The sequence below is a fragment of the Hemitrygon akajei genome, chromosome 6 (assembly GCF_048418815.1).
Source record: "Hemitrygon akajei chromosome 6, sHemAka1.3, whole genome shotgun sequence".
Lineage (NCBI taxonomy): Eukaryota > Metazoa > Chordata > Chondrichthyes > Myliobatiformes > Dasyatidae > Hemitrygon > Hemitrygon akajei.
Genome location: NC_133129.1, coordinates 155541398 through 155563284, shown reverse-complemented (window position 1 = coordinate 155563284; position 21887 = coordinate 155541398). Strand labels below are relative to the sequence as shown.

At 41.1% G+C, this 21887-nt stretch overlaps 1 protein-coding gene across 2 annotated transcripts in view; it reads left to right on the top strand.

Moving 5' to 3' along the window:
• Positions 1-21887, top strand: part of abtb2b (ankyrin repeat and BTB (POZ) domain containing 2b) — a 231174-nt gene that overhangs the window by 156405 nt on the left and 52882 nt on the right. For both annotated transcript variants that reach the window (XM_073049635.1, XM_073049634.1), the window contains exons 5-9: positions 11105-11257; positions 12897-13062; positions 16757-16846; positions 16960-17061; positions 19839-19935. In XM_073049635.1, the coding sequence (XP_072905736.1) occupies positions 11105-11257; positions 12897-13062; positions 16757-16846; positions 16960-17061; positions 19839-19935 (608 nt within the window). The remainder of the gene's footprint in view (positions 1-11104; positions 11258-12896; positions 13063-16756; positions 16847-16959; positions 17062-19838; positions 19936-21887) is intronic.

The following is a 21887-nucleotide window of genomic DNA, read 5'->3' as shown; positions in this document are numbered from 1 at the left end:
AAAACTCTGTGGAAGGACTGAGAATTTTTTAAGGATGTTAGAAATTGAGAGGAGTTAATTTTAGGCTTGTACAATGTGTTTTCTGCGTGGCTTTGATTGGATATTCACGAATGCAGTATTCAGAAATGTGCCAGCTATGGTAATAAGTTAGTGGTACTGGGTGATAAAGTCAGAAATAAATTGCAAATCCCCACAGCAAAACTTCAATTTGGGAATTATACAAACGTTAAAAAAGTGAACAGTTTTTAAAAAAAAAAATTAGGAATTCTGCTTCCAGTACCAATATAGCATGCCCACAGCTTCCCAACACTAACCAAACCATCTTTGGAATGTGGGAGGAAATCAGAGCACCTGAAGGAAACAGTGGCGGGAATTGAACCCTGATCTTCCGATCACTGAGCTGCGAAGCATTACGCTAACCCCTACACAATTGTGCCACCCGCATTCTGATGTATTCTGTAGCAAGGAATGAGGTGATTTCCCGTTCTCTTTTCTGCAGTCCCACAATATCCACCCAAACAAATCGTGCAACAGATTATTAATCATCATTTATTCTTTTTGACATATTACTATGTCACTTTTAACAACTGGTTTCATATATTTGAGTTCCAATTGTCACTGAGCTATTGCAGAAAGACATTAACCTGCTTTCCTTCAGTATTAGTTTTCCTGACTATCATCAATCATTTGAAGGAAAACTGCTACGAGGCAGATTGAAACTGGCCATCCTTTTCTATCTTTGCTGTGTGCATAGTTTGGCTGACATATTTGCCTACAGAACACTCTTTGACAAAAATGTCCACTGGGACAGTTCGTGCTCGTGAAAGATAATGTATTCTACATGTTTATGTAATTTACTAGAAATATACAGAGAAAGGAATAGATGGTTATATGGAACATATGATGAATGTGTTAAGATATTTCAGCACCAGTTCAGTTGAGTTGAAGGAACTGCTTCTGGATAATAAATAAAGCATGAAGAATCTTTCTGCACATGGCCTCAAATATAAACTGCTGTTACATTGCATGATTTTATTCCTACAGTAACATGCAAGACTTCCTAACTACCTGCTCCAGTTAGTAAAACCTCTTCTACGCTTGGATTACATCTGACCAGTATTTGTCTGTTCAGCTAAAAAAATTAAGCTTGTTACAAATAAAACCCACAATACTACATGCCTTTTATTTCTACTTTTCCTATTGATTCAACTTACAGGCATCATTCCATTCCTGCTAGCAAAAAGACAGGAATAAGAATAGGGTGGCAGTTTCCAATCATGACTGTATATTTTTGGACATGCTGTCTTTGTATTAGTAATTTGCTTCTGTCCCCTCTCGCTTGCTCCCTCCTTATTAAATGGAAATGTACATGTCAGCTGCTAAACTTGTACTTCTCCATGGGGGAAACCATTTAAAGATTTCACAATGGATTCCATTCTAAATATAGAAAACAATTCAGTCTGTCTATTTAACGAAGCAGCACAAACAGTGAGCACAGCCAAGGGAGATATTTGACTGCTGCAGCTTCCTGGTAATACTGTTTAGAGAATTGCTACCCATATCCGATACCAATGAATTGAAAACCTCCAGAGCATTCACAAGCATGCTGGAGACATCCCTTTAGAGATTCAGACATATATTTAAGACTTTGGAAAACAAAATAGTTTTGACTAAATCAATGATAATGTAGTATTAATTAGCTGACACCTTTATTCATGAAGAAAATTACTTGAAGTAAACAAAATATAAAAATTTTAGCTAGGCAATGAAAATCATCTTGACCTTGAAATATATCAATATTTTGGGGAGAATGATTATTATTAATTCTGATGAATACTTTATATCCAAACATTTATTCGTCTTACATATAATGATGGGATTGTAAATTTTCAGGATTTTGGAGTTTTAATCTACTTTGGGTTGTTTTTGGACACCTGTTATTCATATGCAAGATAATATATTTCACTAACAGAATGTTCTGTAGCATCAGGAATTCCAGATATTGTTACATTGCAGTAAAACAGTTTAACACAAATGGAGTTGCTCTGGTTTTTGGGGAGTGGCCAGAATTTGGCTTCAACCAAAACATGTTGAAGACATCTGTGGTGTGGTGATCGTAGTGCTGACGGGGACTTTTAGCTGCTGATGTCATCTGTACATTAAGGGCATTTCATAGCTTGATCAAGAACATATTTCAAATGGCAGAAAGCAATGTGAACCATCCCGCCTTGCACCTCTCCTGTAGCAGAATTGTCTTCTGCATCCATTATTGGTTTGGGGTATTTGCATATAATGGTTGCATCTAATGTACCCATTAGGTGAACCCATTACAGATCCGTTATATAGCTAACACAGTGAAGCCAGGCATTGGTAGTAGATTCTAAATTGGGGATGTACTATATGGATGGCGTTGTGTGAGTGAGATACTTAAAGAACTCTTTAACTACTGTCCAGATCTTGTAGGTATTTTACAACCTGCTAACATAGTTCAGTTTCCATTTATTTTTCTATTTTGTAATGATCTTTTTTAATTGATTTTGCAAGAGCTGCTGAAGTGTATTGTGCAGCTTCACAGCAGACAATAGGAACCTAATAGTGTGAGCTACCACATGCCAGTCATGCAAAAATTCCTCCACATATATCACAAGAGCAAAAGGCTTTAGTTATAGACACTATATGTACTGCAGATGCTGGAAATTAAGAGCATAGACACAATGTGTTGGAGGAACTCAGCAGATCAGGCAGCATCTATGGATGGGGATAAACGGTCAGTGTTTTGGGCTGAGACCCTTCTTCAAGTCCTGATGAAGGGTCTTGGCCCGAAATGTCAACTGTTTACTCCCATCTGTAGATGCTGCCCGATCTGCTAAGCTCCTCCAGCACATTGTGTGTAAGGCTTTATGTTATGTTTGGCTGCAGCTCTTCGCCAAAGTCTGTACAGTTTTCATAAATCATAGATCACAGACCAGTGCAGCACAAGAACAGACCCCTCATCCCATAGTGTTGTGCCAAATCAATTATATTAGTAATCAAATAGTCCAGCTAAACTAATTTCCGCTACCTACACAATGTCCGTATCCCTCCATTTTTTCTCATATCAATGCATCTCTTAAAAATCTGTAATGTAACTGCCTCGACCACCACCCCAGGCACCCGCCACTCTCAGTGTAAAAAAAAACACTTGCCCTTCATACCTCCTTTGAAATTTTCCCCTTCTCACGTTAAGTGCATGTTCTCTGCTTTAGACATTTCAACCCTGGGAAATGGATACTGTCTGTCTACTCTATCTACTGTTTGCCTCTCATAATGTTGTAAACCTCTATCAAATTTCCTCTCAGTCTCCGCCTCACTGGAGAAAACAACCCAAGTTTGACCAACCTCTCGTTTTAGCACGTGCCCTCTAATCCAAGCAACATCCTGGTAAACTCCTTCTGCACCCTCTCCGAAGACTGGACATCCTTCCTATAATGGGGGATCCAGAACTGTATGCACTAGCCCAGATGCAGCCTAACTAGGTCTATAAAGATGCAATATAACTTACTGACTTTTGAACTCAGTGCAACTAATAAAGGCAAGAGTTCTTAACCACCCTATCAACCTGTATAGCTGCTTTTGGGGAGCTATGAACTTGGACGCCGAGATCCTTCTGCTCATCAACACTGTCTTGCCTTACCAGTGCACTGGCTCTTAACATTTGACCTTTCAAGGTGCAACACTTAACATTTGTCTGGGTTAAACTCTATCTGCCATTTCTCTGTCCATATCTGCAACTGATCTGTATCATTCTTTGCCAGTCTTCTACGCCATCCACAATACCACTAATCTTATTATTATCTGCAGACGTACTTACCCACTCATCTACATTTTCATCCAAGTCATTTGTATACACCACAAATAGCAGAGGTCCCAGTACAGATCCTGCAGTCACCACTAATCACAGACCTGCAGCTAATACGTGCCCTTCGACCACTACCTTCTGTGGGCAAGGCAGTTCCAAATAGTCTTTGATCCCATGCATCTTAATCTTATGAATGAGACTCCCATGAGGGACCTTGTCAAACGCTTTCCTAAAATCTATGTAGAGAACATCCACAGCTCTACCTTCATCAAACACTCTTGTAACTTTCCAAAATCTCAATTAAGTTAGTAAGACATGACTTGCCTGGCTCAAAGCCATGCTGACTCTCCCGAATTAGGTCATGGATTTCCAAATACTCAGAAATCCTATCCCTAAAAATTCTCTCCAGTAACTTCCCTAGCATGATGTGAGGGTCACTGGTCTATGGTTTCCAGGGTTATCCCTGGTTTCCTTTTTGAATAGTAGATCAACATTAACTATTTGTCAGTCCTCCAGGACCTTACCTATGACTAGTGAAGACACAAAAGATATTGGTCAAGGCCTCAACAATCTCATCTCTTGCCTCTCTCAATAACCTGGGATATATCCCAACAAGCCCTGGGGGCTTATCCATCTTAATGCTCTTAAGATTATAGCCCTATAGAATCCTGACGAAGGGTCTCGGCCCGAAACATCAACAGTGTTTCTCCCTATAGATGCTGCCTGGCCTGCTGCGTTCCACCAGCATTTTGTGTGTGTTGCTTGAATTTCCAGCATCTGCAGATTTCCTTGTGTTTGGGGTCTATTTGATTCTAGGTTCCTAAGATTTACATACTTTTCCTTGATTAAAATCAGATTTCTAGACATCCAAAGTTCTATTACCATGCCATCCTTGTTGTTGCTTCTGACCAGAACAAACCTGTCCTGTAGTCTGTGCAGTTGGTCTTTAAACACCCTCCACATGTCGGATATGAGCTTGCCTAAAAACAGCTTTCCCAATTAACTCTCCTTAAATCCTGCCTAATTTGCCCTGTTCCAATTTAATGCCCTCCCACCAGGTCCATACTTATCCTTATCAATAGCTATCTTAAAACTTAGAGTTGTTGTCTCTTTCCCTAACTGTTTACCCACTGAGAGGTCAGGCATCTGGCCAGGTTCATTACTCATCTCCACGTCCAGTACAGCCCCTCCTGTTTTTGAACGATTTACATACTGATATAAGAAACCCTCCTGGAAGCAGATAACAAATTCTGCACAGTTTAAACCAATTGCATTCAGAAAGTCATAGTTTACATTAGAGAAGTTGAAGTCCCCCATGACAAAAACCCTATTGTTTTACACCTTTCTTTAATCTGCCTGCATATCTGTTCCTCACTGTCCCAGTGGATATTGGGGTGTCTGTTGTACAATCCTATCAGAGTGATTGCACCTTCCTAGTTTCAAGTTCTCAGTGGACGAATCCTCCATTATGTCTTCTCTGAGTACAGCTGTAATGTTGCCCCTAATTAGTAGTGCAACTTCCCCCACCCTTTTACCTCCCTCTCTATCTTTAGTAAAACATCAAAGCCCTGTGACATTAAGCACCCATTCCCATCCCTCTCTCAGCCAGGCCTTTGTAAGGGCCACAATATCATTGTTCCATGTATTGATCCATGCGCCAAATTCATCACCTTTACCCATAATATTCCTAACATAAAAATACACACCCTTCAAACCATCCATCCCATCATACTTCGCTCCTGCCTGTTTTTAGTTGTCCTGACATCATCTTTCTTTCCATCCTTTCTCCATTTTCTGACCTGGTGCTCCGGTTTCCATCCCGTCAGACTAGTTTAAATCCTCTGACTAGCACTAGCATGCCTCCCAGCCAAGATATTGGTTCCCCTCCAGTTTATGAGGGGTGATTGATAATTTCATGGCCTAAGGTATAAGGAATCAATTTTAGAAAACCTAGTACATTTATTTTTCAACATTGTCCCCTCCTACATTTACACACTTAGTCCAGCGGTCGTGGAGCATATGGATCTTGGACCTCCAGAAAGTGTCCACAGCAGGGGTGATTGATAAGTTTGTGGCCTAAGGTAGAAGGAGATGAGTTATACAGCTCTCGTTACATGCACGTGCAGGTCAACTCTTTGAGTGATTATGCAGAAAGTTTGAAGTTAATAACTCATCAGTTAATAACTCATTGGGGTGATTGATAAGTTTGTGACCTAGGGTAGAAGGAGGTGAGTTATTAACCAGACTTTCTGCATAATCACTCAAAGAGTTGAACTGCATGTGCATGTAACGAGAGTTGTATAACTCATCTCCTTTTACCTTGGGCCACGAACTTATCAATCATCCCTGCTGTGGACAATTTCTAGAGGTCCAAGATCCGTATGCTCTACGACCGCTGGACTAAGTGTGTAAACGTAGGAGGGGACTGTGTTGAAAAATAAATGTTGCTAGGTTTTCTAAAACTGACTCCTCCTACCTTAGGCCCCGAATTTATCAATCACCCTTGTAGGTGGAACTGAAAGAAAAGAAAATCTGCAGGTGCTAGAAATCCAAAGCAACAGACATAAAGACCTGGAGGAACTCAAAATTGGGTCAAGCAGCAACTATGGAGGGGAATAAACAATCGAAGTTTCCAGCCAAACCCTTTCGTCAGGACTTGAAAGGAAGGGGGAAGAAGCCAGATTAAAATGGTGGGGGAGGAGAAGGAGTACACACTGGCAAATGATGGGTGAAACAAGGTGAAGAGGACAGTAGCATGTTCTTTATTCAAAAAATAATCAGTTACCTTCATCTTTTGTGAAGAACTGAAGTGGTATGCAGGTCAATAATGGCTGCTGGTGTTTACATAGTGATTGTGTAAACCTTCTTACTCCAAAACACTCCGGCTATTCTGGGATGTTTATTTGTACAGAATGCTCTGCAGAGAAAAATAAACTGGCTCATTCATCATAAGCCAATGAATATTTGTCCCACTAGGCAGCAAACGTTTATTACGGGAAGCAAGATAGTAAGTTCGCTTGCATGGAGAGCAACCTTTGTCACTGTTGTCTCTCCAGGTCAGCTTTTCTGTACCCAGTCTTCTGCGAAGGTCACTGTTGAAGGTGGTGCCAAACTGTGCAGAGTGCTGCAGAGCACAGAAGTTAACACTTCAACCTCTCAGCCCTACATCACAATGTAGTGTGCAGGATGAACAAATATTTTCATCTCTGTCCAGAGAAAAGGAGCAGAAAAAAATGGAGGTGGATGTGGCAGAGCAGCATTAAGCGTGAGGTTGACTGAAATAACCTGTTTCTCAAGAGCTTCATTTCTTTATTTTTCCACTCCTGTTCACTCCTCCATTCTTCAGTCATTCCAATGATTCCACTCCATTTTTCCAGTCACTTTTCCCTTTGATTTGCTTCTATTAAAATGCTTGTCTTTCATCTTTTTTTTGGTTTTGATTAAAGAATGAACTTCTAAAGCAGTGGTTCTGAACCTTTTTCCTGCTCGTGGCTCACTCCTGACCCCTGTGACCCTCACCCTCCATAGTCTCCATTAGTTGTTAATTTTTTTGTTGGTCAACTCTACCATTTATTCTAATGTACAGTCAATATTTATGTTTTAAGTTTATAGGTATAATTATATGCTAAATATAATATTACAGGTGTATATGAAAAATAAAACTATTTCAGAGCTCTGAATTGGATAGTTTATTTATAATACGTTTGTATATATAATATTCTTCCAAGCAGCAATGAAAAAATGCTTAATATTCTTACTTTGGGTATTTAGTGAAATACTTGTGACTGATGCTAGCTAGTGAGTTTTTGAACATCTAGTTGCAACTTGCTTGGAGGTAATCAAGGATCACCCCTTTTCAGAACATCAAGATGGTGGCAAGCTTTTGATAGCAGGTGAAGAACTTGACTAAAACCACATTCAACTAGATGATGGAACATTGAACCCATGAACACTACCTCACTACTTTTTTATTTCTATTTTTGCACTAATTTAATTTAACTATATAAAATGTACATAATTACTGTAATCCACAATTTTTTCTCTATTATTATGTATCGCATTGTTCTACTGCAAAAACAGCAAGTTTCGTGACATATGCTGATGATTCTTGTATGAGGTCAGAAATCCAATTAAAAACTACAGTGTCTTCTCCCAGAGCTGTGGAAATGTATTTGGAATATCATTAGTTATCCAGAAACTTTGCTTGCTGCGTTTGAATTTTGCTTGAGTTCTGCAGCTTAAATAAGACATCCTTGCAAATTTTTGCTACCATCATTCGCATTCACCCCAAATGGATCCACCAGCCAATCTGGAATATGTATCTCCAGCAGGTCTCTGAACTGGAATTCCTTATCAGTGTGCAGTTGTTTCAAATGATAAAGATACACAATTAAATCATTCTATTTTAAGAGTGGCCAGTGAAGGAAATCGCATAAACTCACGACATTTTCCAAGGAAAGTGGTAATAACCTCTTTGCAAGATATCAGATTGCAGTTTTTTCCTTGCTTCTTTAATAAATTCATTTTGTCAATTATATCTGACTGGTAAAATATGCCAGACTTAGCAGCAACAATTTGTTCTCCATTCTCCTAGGGTTTGATATCAAAAATAAAGAAAAAAATAAATATATATATGTATATATAGGTGTAAAAATAAAACTAGCTTTTTAGGCAATATATCTTAAAAATAATTTTTTAGACAAATTTCTGCCAGATGACCCCACTGCAGTAACATTAGCCTTCATGTCATGTTTTATAAGTATTACAACACACACCGGCCAGTAGAAGGCAACAGAAGCAGCCTCGTGCTGCAAACCCGCTGACTGGCTTTGCTGCAAACAGCCCTGCCCAATGTGCAGTTTGTGACTTGGGGGCTGGTGTGGAGCAGGCTCCGTGGGCTGCCCTGCAGGATGTGAACGGTGATTTGTGCATGGTCAAGCAAAATCAAAGATAACGACTGACATGCAGCAATTCATTTTTTCTCTCCCTCTCCCTCCCACTCCCTCTCCCCCCACTCTCACTCCCCCCACTCTCACTCCCCCCACTCTCACTCCCCCCACTCCCTCTCCCCCCACTCCCTCTCCCCCCACTCCCTCTCCCCCCACTTCCTCTCCCCCCACTTCCTCTCCCCCCACTTCCTCTCCCCCCACTTCCTCTCCCCCCACTTCCTCTCCCCCCACTTCCTCTCCCCCCACTTCCTCTCCCCCACTCCCTCTCCCCCCACTCCCTCTCCCCCCACTCCCTCTCCCCCTCCCTCTCCCCCACTCCCTCTCCCCCCACTCCCTCTCCCCCCACTCCCTCTCCCCCCACTCCCTCTCCCCCCACTCCCTCTCCCCCCACTCCCTCTCCCCCCACTCCCTCTCCCCCACTCCCTCTCCCCCCACTCCCTCTCCCCCCACTCCCTCTCCCCCACTCTCACACACTCACTCTCACTCACTCACACACTCTCACTCTAAACTACCTCATTAGGATCATTCATTTCATTCTAGGTTCCAATTAAATTACAAATATTCATTTCTTTTTTACTTATATATTTCAGCAATATTTTATTAAAACAATAAACTTATCATGGTGCATTCAGAAGCTCTTGTGGCCCCAGTTTTTTGTTTTATACTTGTGGCCCCTACAAAATTTGGCGTGGCCGCTGGGGTCCATGTTCTAATCTAAAGCATTAATAATGCAAAGACTGACTGACTTGCTGTGCACTTGCAATGTATTCTGTCTGCTTTTAGGTTTCCTGCATTTGTTTTTAGTGTCAGTGCGAAGTGTTCATGGTTTTATTTACTTTAGATTCTAAACTGGCTTTTTAACTTTTTACTTGGATTTCAAGGCACAAGAGCAAGATGATTTGGTAATTGAGTAGAGCAAAAAGACAGCCAGAGTAGTAAGGTACAGTATTACAAACGGGTTGGTCCATTGTCCATCAGAAATCTGATGGCGGAGAGGAACAGCTGTTCCAGAGACATTCAGGCTCCTGTCCCTCCTTCCTGATGGTAGCAATGAGAAGATGGCGAGTCCTGGGTGATGGGGGTCCTTAATGATGAGTGCCACTTTTTTTGAGGCATTGCCTTTTGAAGATGTGCTCAATGCTGGAGGGGCTACGATGGAGCTGGCTGAAGTTGCAACTTCCTCAAACAAGAGAAAATCTGCTGATGCTGGAAATCCAAGCAACACACACAAAGTACTGGAAAAACTCTGCAGGTCAGGCAGCAGCTATGGAAAAAAGTTGACGTTTCATCCGAGAGTCTTCGGCAGGTCAGAAGAAAAAGAGATGAGTAGATTTAAAAGTTGGGGGGAGGGGAGAAAGAAACACAAGGTGATAGGTGAAATGGGCGGTGGGGGGGAGGAATGATGAAGTAAAGAGCTGGGAGGTTGATTGGTGAAAGAACTCCAGGGCTGAAGAAGGGGGAACCTGATAGGAGAGATCAGGAGGCCATGGAAGGAAGAAAAGGGGGAGGAGCACCAGAGGAAGATGATGGGCAGGCAAGGAGATGAGGTGAGAGAGGGAAAAGGGGATGGGGAATGGTGAAGGGGGTCATTACCAGAAGTTCAAGAAAACAATGTTCTTGCCATCAGGTTGGAGGCTATGTAGATGGAATATAATGTGTTGTTCCTCCAACCTGAGTGTGGTCTCACCACGACAGTAGAGGAGGCCATGGATGGACATATTGAAATGGGGGGTGGAATTAAAATGGGTGGCCACTGGGAGATCCCGCTTCTTCTGGCAGAATGGATGTAGGTGCTCAATGCAGCGGTCTGGGGCTTTTTCTGGTCCTGAGCAGTGGCCTCTCCATATCAGGCAGTGATGCAATGGTTAGAATGCTCTCCACAGTACATCTGTAGAAATTTGTTAGAGGCTTTGGTGACATAGAAAACCTTCTCAACTTCCGAATAAAATACAGTCACTGACATGCCCCTTTTGTAATTGCATCAATATGTTGAGCCCAGAATAGATCTTTAGAGATGTCGATACCCAGAAACTCGAAACTGCTCACCCTTTCTGCTGCTGATCCCTCAATGAGCACTGGTATTTGCCCCCTCAAACTCCCCTCCCTGAAGTCTACAATTAATTCCTTGGTCTTACTGACATTGAATGTGAGGTGGTTCTAAATAATGTTTAACACAGTTTGTTTTTTTGGTTACTGAAACTGTACGGCATTCTCAACCTGCAGTGTACTCAGTGCACCGGAGTGATATTTGTTGCTGCTGAAATTGCTTTTCCTACAGCTTAATGTTGAGGGTTTTTCCTTTTGTACTTTCCATCAGGCCGTTCATGTTGCTGCCTCCATTGATGGAGTGGATGAGAGTGGCCATTACGCACGCCGAACATCGGCGCAGTCTAACCGTCGACAGTGATGATGTGAGACAGACAGCTCGTTTGCTGCTACCAGGGCTGGACTGTGAGCCACGGCAACTGAAGTATGTGCAACTGCTTTGTGGAGTTCAGTTTGTCACGAGCTGAGTTGCGGAAGGAAAACAATCCGTCCTTGAGCCAAGTATCATATCTAGATGGGAGGTCAATATAATGCAATGCCAAGAGTTTGGGGCGCACGCACGCACGCACGCGCACGCACACACACCCTCCTCCTCCTCCTCCTCCTCCTCCTCCTCCTCCTCCTCCTCCTCCTCCTCCTCCTCATCCTCATCCTCCCCCCCCCCATCCTCCAATATAACCCTGCATTTCAAAGTCACCAGGATAGCCTGAGTGCTCTTGTTTCTAATTCCAGTTCTCACAAGTGCTTTGAAACTGGTTTTACTGTTCAAATGCTTTGACTTTCGGACAGATATATTAAATGTCTGTACTAATATTGTATAAAATTACCTGTTTATGACAGATTAATCTCTTTAGCTGGTTAAAAAATTCCCAAACATCATTTCTTCATAGTCTTCCTTGTTAGTGAGGAGTTGTGTACTAAAGTAGATTAATGTATGTTTAACTAGATGCATTCAAAGTATATGTAGTTAATGCATCTGTTTGTATTATGCTGGTGGACTTTTAACCATAATGAATAGTTCTTCAACACAATGCTTTACAGTACAGGTGACAATGGTTCAATTACTACCACCTTCTGTAAGGAGTTTATATGTTCTCCCCATGACAGTGTGGGTCTCCTCTGAGTGCTCCAGTTTCCTCCCACAGATATACTGGTTGGTAGGTTAATTGGATATTGTTAATTGTCCAGTGATTAGGCTAGGATTAAATCCAGGAATTGCTGGGCCGCGCAGCTCAAAGGACTTGAAGAGCCTATTCCACACTGTATCTCAATTAATAAATAAACATTCCCTTTTTATAGTTTGCAATGGGTTTCGAAACTGGCCGCATGCATAATTAAAGAAGCCTTAAGTAGCACAATTAGTGCACATTATGAATATGACATTTATTTTCATGTTTGGTAACCTACTCTGAACTCCCATAATGCTTTGGAAACAAATTTGAATCATAGCTGATATTTGTCTCCTCTCGATCTCATCATTAGTGCTGTTATTTTAAAGGTATAACTGAAGCAGCGATCCCAGCAGAAGGCAGGATAGGAAAACATGAGTGGTTGCAGCTTGAGTGTGCCTTCACAGGCTGCAGCTCCTCACCTGTAGCTCTGCCTCTCAAACTGCCATTACTCAAAGCCTTGCAAACCAGCAGTGGAAGAAAAGGAGTTAGAAACAGCAAAGTTTTCCAAACTTCAAAAGTTTGTGAGTCGCTGAGAGAGACAGACAAGGGAGATCCCTGTTTCTGACACTGTAACACCACCTGAGGCCTGCCCCCTGGAGGCAGGGAAGCAAAGCTCTCATTTCCACCTGCCAACTCTTGCCAGCAGTATGTCTGTGACCCTGTTGTGCAGGGATAGGATTGAGGTCAATACTCCCCGTGCAGGAATTAATATAAATTCACGATTTAGGCAAGTCATGACCTTAAAAATATTATTCTGGCAAATAAAAATCAATGTCTTCAGAAAAGGGGGAAGAAAAATGAAGAAGGGAAGGAATATTCAATGTTTATTTTAATTGACTGGATTATCCTGTACTGGCAGCCCATGCAAACACTTGTAATGCATTTCCTTAGAACCGAGGACTGTTTCAGCTCATTTCGTAGACTGGATGCAAAAGCTGCCACAGCCAAGTTCCAGCAAGACCTTGGATTTCGCATGTTGAGCTGTGGCAGAACAGATTTGGTGAATCAGGCCATAGAGCTGTTAGGAATTGACGGTGTCAACACCATGGATAACCAGGTAAATCCTGCTTCCTTCCTTGATTTTCACTAATTCAATATGGTGACGTTGAAAAATTCTGATGAGAGTTAATAGGGGAGAAATTTGTCACTGGTCACTGGCTTTAAAGAGAGGTGGCATGGTGACATTGTGGTTATTACTGCTCCAGCAATCCAGGTTCAGTCTGTAAGGTGTTTCTACATTTTTCCCATGACCATATGGGTGTTCCGCTCCAGTTTCCTCCCACAGTCCAAAGGCACATGGGTTAGTAGGTTAACGGGTCACATGGGTGGTGTAGGCTTACTGGGCCAGAAGGACCTGTTATCACGCTGTATCTCTAAATTAAAATAAAGGATGTAAGAGTATCCAGTGCTGTTACAATCACTACCTGATATTTGATTCCATTGTAATCAACAGGACAGGATGGCAAGAGGCGAATCTAGTTAACGAGCAGCCAATACTTTTCCATGTATAGCTCTAGCATCCAAAGAATAGCTTCTCTCCCATAAAGCCAATAAGTAACTATAATCGAGTTGTATTACATTCACGTCAAGGTATCTTTGAACACTCTCAATGAAGCACCAGACTGCATAAGGACAAAATACGACATTGACACTAAGCATTGTATCCTTCATCATCCCAGGACAGTACTTGATATTCTTTTGTCTGAGGGAAGAAATGCAGATAATATGTTTCTGTTCTTGAACTGAGCCATTCATGGAACAATTTCAAAATACTCCAGAAGGCACAGAGCTTGCAAATATGGTATATTAGTGAAGAGAAGAGCAATAGAGTCCGAGTGGATGGAGACAGGCTGGTCGAATGAGCACAGACAGCTGACAGAAGAAATATAACACAGAGACTTATGAAGTGACCTGTTGTGATGGGAAGAAGAATAAAGAGCAGTGGAAATAGGGGCACAATTCTAAAGGAGATGTAGGAACACTGATACGAGTGTATTTGTGTATAAATGTTTAGAGGTGGCAGCAGTTCTATTTAAATGGCACATAGGATCCTGGCTTTATAAATAGAAGTATATACAAAAAGGTGACTCTCAGTTCTGTTGCACCTGGCCTGTTGTATCCAGACCTGGGGCCTGCATCGCGCGGCACAGGCTGACGAATGCCAGTTAATGTTTTGAACTACGTGAGGCACATTAAACAAGAAAAGCCACACTGCCTGTGAGATTAATAGCCTCTCTCTGGTGAGATAGATCAACCTACTGCTTCTGCTCTTCTTTCACACTTCTCTTCCGCTCAGTATAAGTGGAGCGATCACAAAAGATCCTTCCCAGACTCCAGAGGGCGCCGGCGAAACACTTCAAGGATAATTTGTGAGTGTCACTGAAATCCTTATTCTTCTCTCTCAAAGTATTTTCCTTCCTTAAAATCAATGTAGGTCACCTCTGGTGATCTCACAACTACTATAATCAGTCCTACACAACAGAAGGCAACTGGCATTGGAGGAATGAGGGGAGAGGCTGTGCATGTAGGCAGACAGAGCAATGCAAAGAGTGGCACAGGCTTGTCAGCCTAGGGACATGGCAGTTCAACTAAAACTGGCAGGGACACTACTTGGACTTGCCTCTTCCCCACCACTCACTGTCTTTATGTAGTTCAGGTGCATTGGGTTGTAAATGTGTGGCAATGCTTGCAGGCTGCCTCCCAGCATGTTCCCAGGAGTGTTGGTTGTTAACGCAAATGCCACATTTCACTGTACATCTGATAAATAAATTTGAATCTCAATCAGACACATGTGGTACAGTTCCTGTCAAACGCACAAGTCATCAAATTTCAGAGTCCCAAGCTTAGTGAATAAATGGTGCCAATTTGCCAATAGACTTTCCATTGCAATTGTCATATCATCCAGTGACAGAGCTCCGCCTTGCTGAGATTCCCAACACCACTTTGTAGACAGGGTGGGGAATCCCAGACCTACTATGATTTCCACGGGAATTTGGGACTAATTAAAAATCAAATGGGATGAGTTCTGAACTTAGTTGCTTTGGTTTAATATTTTAATGAAATGCTCCTTACTTAAAAATGTTAATCATTTACTTTTTTTGATATTTTCAGATTTCTGAATGCCAGAAACATTCAGCTAGCAAAGTTTGGGGTTAAGTTTGGCTGACAGGGGCTCTGCCACTACTCAGGACTTGCAGCTAGATCCTGGAAACTTTCAGGCCAGCAAGATAGTTCTTCGTTATCTGGACTAAGCAAATACTTGAGAACATGAGAATACAGGACCAGGAGTAGATCTTACCCACTCGCACCTCTATCACCATTCAACGTGATCGTGGTAGATCCATCCCGAGCCCCCACTTCTTTGTCAATTCTTTGATCTTTCAAAACTGTTTCTACCTCCTTTTTTAAATGCAGTGGTTTCTGGTTAATTGGGACACAATGGGACCAGTACGTTTTACCTCAATTAAGTGGCTACCCCATATAGCCGGTTTCATGGAAATAGTTAAAAAGGTATAAAAAATGACAATGACAGTTTAACTGAGTAAGAATTTATGTATTTAAATGAAATAGAGAACAAATTAGAACACAACCAATACCTCTACAAGACTATAAAACTGTATTAGTTCCTGATAGTTATCGATGGAGGAATTCATCCAGTGCATACTGCTGTGTTCTTTTGATTGACTATAAATGAACAAAATCAGCGTAGACAGGAATGGACTGCCTTCATGCTATGATTACAACAACTGCTTCCTTCAAACCTTCATATTCATGATAACACTCAAGATGATTGTCAATGCCTTCAAATTTTTCATAGTTCCAAACTTGTTGATTTAGCAAAATCATTTCAGTTTCACTCCCGGTTATTTCTGGCATCTCCAAGCCTGAATGTTTGAAACTGTGGTGAGCAAAACAGCTCTGAATTGTCTTACTAGTTTATTTCTCGCCAACTATCAGTGACAAAAATCACTGCTTTTTGAACACAAACACACACAACTGATGCTATTTAAAATACGTTTGCTCTAAGTATGGTGTAGCACCTAATGACCACACAATTGCACACAACTGCTGCAAGTTAGAAACTGTTCAGAAACAGCCTCCTGTCCCAATTAAGCAGCATAGTGTTCCAAATAAATGAAGGGATCCAGCTATTTTCTCAATTAGTTTTTGTTCTTTAAGTATTGTCCCAAATAAGCGGCTGTCCCTATTAACCGATTACGGGAATTCACTGTACCTCCAATGAGTTAGGCTATTGAGGGGAATTTATGGTGTTTCTGAGCTGTAAACAAAGGCCAATTCGACTGATCTCATGGTTAATGAACTGGAAAACAATTTGAAAAGGAGAAACATGATGAATATTAATAATCCACAATTGTTTTTTAATAACTCAGCGAAGAGTTAATCTGTTTGAAAACAATAATCAAGAAAGTTTGTTTAAAGCAGCTTTCTATATTTTAGAGTTGGTCTTCAGGCATTGATCTAAAATTGCTACTTTCCAGAGTTAGCCAAGTTTCATTTGAGGGGAAGTGTATTATGTAGGCTGAGTATGACAAATGTAAATCTGTTTACGTTTTAGTGATCAAGTACCTCAAGGTGTTATTTACATTTTCAAAATGCAAATCCAAGTATAATTTCTGTGTCTTTCTAAAACTCCAGTGCTGGTGCTGACCAGGTTAATCTGGTTATTATATGTGTTTTAACATTGAAGCATGCCATTTCCTCACTAACATTCTTGAGCTATGTTTGTACAGGGGATGACGCCGCTTATGTATGCCTGCGCTGCAGGGGATGAAGCCATGGTCCAGATGTTAATCGACGCTGCTGCAAATTTGGATCTTTCAGTGAGTCTTCATTTATTTTACAGCAGTAGCTTCCAGAAGCCATAAACTTTCCTTACTTGTATTTCTCAGATTTCTGTTGATAATGAGAAAAAAAACACGTCTTATCTCCTCAGCTTCCTGGCAATACTCAGAGATATCCTTCGGTGCATCCGGACAGCAGGCACTGGACAGCTCTCACGTTTGCTGTACTCCATGGGCATATCCCCGTCGTTCAGGTATCATAACCAGATCTGACCTCAGTGGCTGGGACGGCTGGATACTTACTGGTCTTACTCCACACATGTAATGTTCCCGATTGTCTATTGTTGGACTTCCGTTTATGAGTCTTAATAGTACTCTCTGGTGATGTATTATGGTAGGTCTGACATCTGCCTCATCTACAATGTGCAGAGAGCAATAGCTAATTCTGTCAGACAAAAATCTGCAAAAATCCCTTCTTCATTTGGACCAGATTGTCATTCATTGATGAAGATAACTGGCAAATGTGGTGACGTTAAAAGAGATCTTAAAAAGCAGAAATCACTCCAAACTCCCATTGTCCTTTATCATCTGCCTTTAACCTCCCCCATAAAGCCACACAGTCCTGGGTTTTAGTGGAATTGCCTTAAAAAGAGGTTGGTCTGATTGAATGTGTATTCATTGGAGTTTAGAAGAATAAGAGGCAATCTTACTGAAACATGAAGGATTCTTTGGAAGCTTGAGAGGGTAAATATTAGGAAGAGTTTTCCTCACAGGGTGCCTAGGATTAGAAGTTATTGCCTCAGAGTAAAGACGTGCACGTTTATGGTTGAAGATGAATTTCTTCAATCAAATGGTTGTGAGGTTGAAATTCTTTGAAAATCCTTGCCCTAGAAGGCTGAAGACACTAAATCTGTGAATACATTCAATGCTGAGATAGAGACTTTTCATTATTAAAAGAGTTGAGGTTTTGGAGAGAGGGCAGAAATAAAGGTTTGAGGAAAGTTGGATCAGCCGTGATGTAATTGAAAAGCCTTCTACTTTTCTATGTTTCATATTCTTGCATTCTAAACATTCAAATCTTAGAACTTGTTCATCCAGTTTTAGAGGATAACTTAAGTAACTGAGTTTGTTTTTCAAGGGTTAAAACCTGATGAGAAGGTTTGAATGCAGAATTTAGTTTGTGGTGCATCTTTTGATAAGAACAGGACAATGCAAGAGGCTAGACATAATTTGCTGAAACACAGTAAATACAAGAAAAAATATCAAGAGAAGATGGTAGCAATGACCTTCACTGGGAGATGAATGTAAGACTTCATGAGCGATATGTAATGCTGCGAAGTTGATGGATTTTATCTATTGATTGATTGAGAGAGAGAGAGAGATACAGCATGAAATAGACCTTTCAAGCCAAAACCCCAGCAACCCATGATTCGGGACAATTTATAATGACCAATTAACCTACTAAGTGGTACAAATTTGGACTGTGAGACCCAGAGAAAATCCACACATTCCACAGAGATGACATATAGACTCCTTACGGATGTTGTCGGAATTAAACTTTGAACTGAGGCCCCAAGCCGTAATAGGGGCATTTTGTGCAATAATTATGTTGCTGGTCTCTACAACAGTAACATGTAGCATGTGCAGGATGTAACAGGAAGAACATTAACAACTTAAAGTTGCATTTACTTAATTTTGGATTCTTTTTGGCTGTGGAACAATGGTACACGGATATCAGATGTCACAAGTACTTACCTATACTATCATTTATAAAATGCAAATAGCAAGTGATTGGAATCCATGGTTATTGAAACTGGAAATAAGGTTCACAGACAAGCTTGAGTCTGTGTATGAATAAGTTCTGCCTGTTCCTAGATTGATGTACACTTCTCTGTAATTTCTCATGCCTGCTGATATATAGATATTAATTATCAGTGCTACCATATCTATTACATTTTATAGTTGAATACTTAGCAGCAGAAGCCAACTGATTTAACAAAGGCAGGTGACTTACGCTTCTGCTGGGTTAAGGTGATGCTGTGTGCCCATCGAAACACTTGTAGGAGCTCATGTCCTGGAATTTTGGGTGTGGGGTGGTGTTGGTGGAGAGGAAGGAATACAAACCTATTTTTTTTCTCTTAATACGTTTCGGGATTTCTATTTTCTAAATCCTTAACTATCTTTCTTCCTCATTAGTTTTTGTTCATCTACTCCCAATCAAGGCAAAATCTCCAGCCATGAGATACTATAATTAACCCACTGTCTTTGGCATAAGCCTCGCTCTCTAAACGTTCCATCACAGCAGTCTGAAACCGAGTTAACACCTTCAGTAACATATTTAAACCCAAGCTGACCTTTTATCCTTGCTACCACTGCTTTTGGCCCTCACCATCTCTCTCAATTCCTTCCTCAAAACTTCCACTTCTGAAACCCTTACTTGTGTCTTTGCCACCTCTAGACATCACAATCCCAACGCACTCCTGACTGGACCCAGTCCCCTCCTGCTGGAATCTCTATGAATTTCAGGCTATCCAAAGTTAAACTTTGGTAGTTCTTAAATGCTCCAGAGTCCCATTCATTTCTCATCATCTGGTTGTTAACTCTCATTTGCTCCGCTCCTTGGCACAATTTAAAAATTCTTATTTTCCCATCTTATTTTCAAAGTCTTCATGCTCTCAATCCTCACCATTACTTCTAACAAGCAAAAAGATGATTGTCCCTCCCATAATTTTGTCACTTGCTCATGCCTGTCTTTAACTCCTCCACAGCTGGTAGCCATTTCTTCAGCTGCTGGAGTCCTAAATTCAGAAAGAGCCCTGCATGAACCTCCCATCTCACTTTCTTTGTTTAAGTGAGATATCTCATATCTCATTGTACGAATATTCATCATTGACTTGATATCTTCTAAACTGCCTCAGTAGTTACTTATTATTTGTAAATGATTGTGAAGAGTCTCGGAGTGTTTTTGTATTGAGAAAAACTCTCAATGTATAATAGTTTTTCATTTGGATATTATTGCTGCATTTTATAGCTGCTGCTTGATGCTGGAGCAAATGTGGAAGGTGCCCTCATTAATTCCGGGGAAGATAATCTTGCCGAGACACCACTTCAGCTGGCTTCCGCAGCAGGTAATCTCTCCTTTCTCTTTCCTCTCCACCCACCCAGTGTTTGATAAAGTAGGAGTTTCCATTTCATCTGCACAAGCTCTGGCCTGTCTTCTATTCCCAGCAGTTTGGAATGCCTCAGTTGATGTATAACCTGTGCGAGTTCTCAAGATTAATGGAAGAAAACCCAATCAGTCCATGCTGGGCCATCCGCCCAGAACAAACTGACAGTCCACCCATCACAACCCAGACTATTTAATTGATTCCAGGACATGTGCCTCTATTACCTTAAATGGAATCTTGTTCAAGGGGTATTGGTATTGATTTGACACTGTGTTTCTGATTGAATAGTTACTGCGTCTGGTTTATTATTCATTTATCAGTTTGCTAGAGGAATATCTAGTGAGCAAGCAAATTTGAAACCAGCTTAAAGACAGAGAGAAGCTAATGACCCTGAGAGAAGAGGCGTCATAGCAATTCTTCAGTGTGATTCAGGAACTCGATCTACTGTTACAAATAGTTTAAATGGAATTATTTACAGACCACATTTTTGCCATTTGACCTCTAAAGCCAATAATAGGACAAGAGCTTAAGTTCAAACAATGCTGTTTGAATTCAGCAACAGTTTGAATAACTATAAATCTGCTTCCCCTTTGGGAAGTGATTTATAATATGATGTCATTTGCAAGTGACATCATTTTAATATGCTGCAAGCACAAAGGAAACGCCCTCTCCTCAGAACACTTTGAACTTAAGTTTATTTGAACATGTTTGTAACAATGCATTTGTGAGAGTGTGCTAGAATCCTGAAACCTGTGTTCACAGTTAATTTGATAGGTCCGAACTGCGACAGGTTTACTGTTGCACCATAATAAAGTGGAATTATTTTGCTTTAAGGAAGAGCAATGCATTTGATTTAACGGGTTCCTTGTAAGGAGTATTTAATATCCAGCAGTGTAGTGATATGCACTCAATGGTCACTTTATTAAGTACTTTCTGGTCCTGATAAAATGACCACTGAGTGTACAGTATGCTTGTGGCCTTCTGCTGCTTTACCCATCCACTTCAAGCTTCGACGTGTCGTGAGCTCAGAGGCTCTCTTCTGCAACACCGCTGCTAAAATGTGTGGTGGTTTGAATTACCGCTGCCTTCCTGCCAGCTTGAAACTCTGACCTCTTTCATTAACAAGGCATTTTCACCCCACAGAAATGCTGCTCACTGGGGGTTTTCTTTTGGTTTGTTTCTCGCACTATTCTCTGTAAATTGTCAAGACTGTTGTGCGTGAAAATCCCAGATCAGCCCTCAGACCACCCTGTCTGATACCAACATTCCACAGTCAAGGTCACTTAGATCACATTTCTTTCCCATTCTGATGATTGATTCTGAACAACAACTGAACCTCTTGACCACGTCTGCATGCTTTTATGCATTGGCTTACTGCCATATGATTGGCTGATTGGATATTTGCATTAACAAGCAGGTGTATTAATAAGTGGCCACTGAATGTATGAGCTAAATTCAGCCCCTACTTTCCCATGTAATATGATTGTGGCTGTTCTTTTCACCTCAGCACCTCTTTCATTAATCAAATCCCTTGATTATCCAAAAATCCAGCAGCCTGCTGGATCTACTCTGCAAAGGGACCTGGCAAAGATTCACCACCTCGTGGATGAAGGAATTCCTTCTTACTTCTGTCCTGAATGGCCAAGTTCTTGTTTTGATTCTGAGGTTGTGATCCCTGGTTTTCAGTAGCACAAACATGGGAAACATCTTCTCCAGAGACACACAAATTCAGTAAGTTTCAGTGAGTTAACTTTTCATCCCTCGAACCTCGAGGTAGTACGAGCCCAAGCTCCTTTTATCGTGTCTCATTCTTGAACCCAGTAACCTGGCAATCAGAAACAAAAAACTTAACACTGAAAACAGTCAACAGAATATGTGGAAAGGTGGCATATGTAGAAGGGGAAACCGAGTTA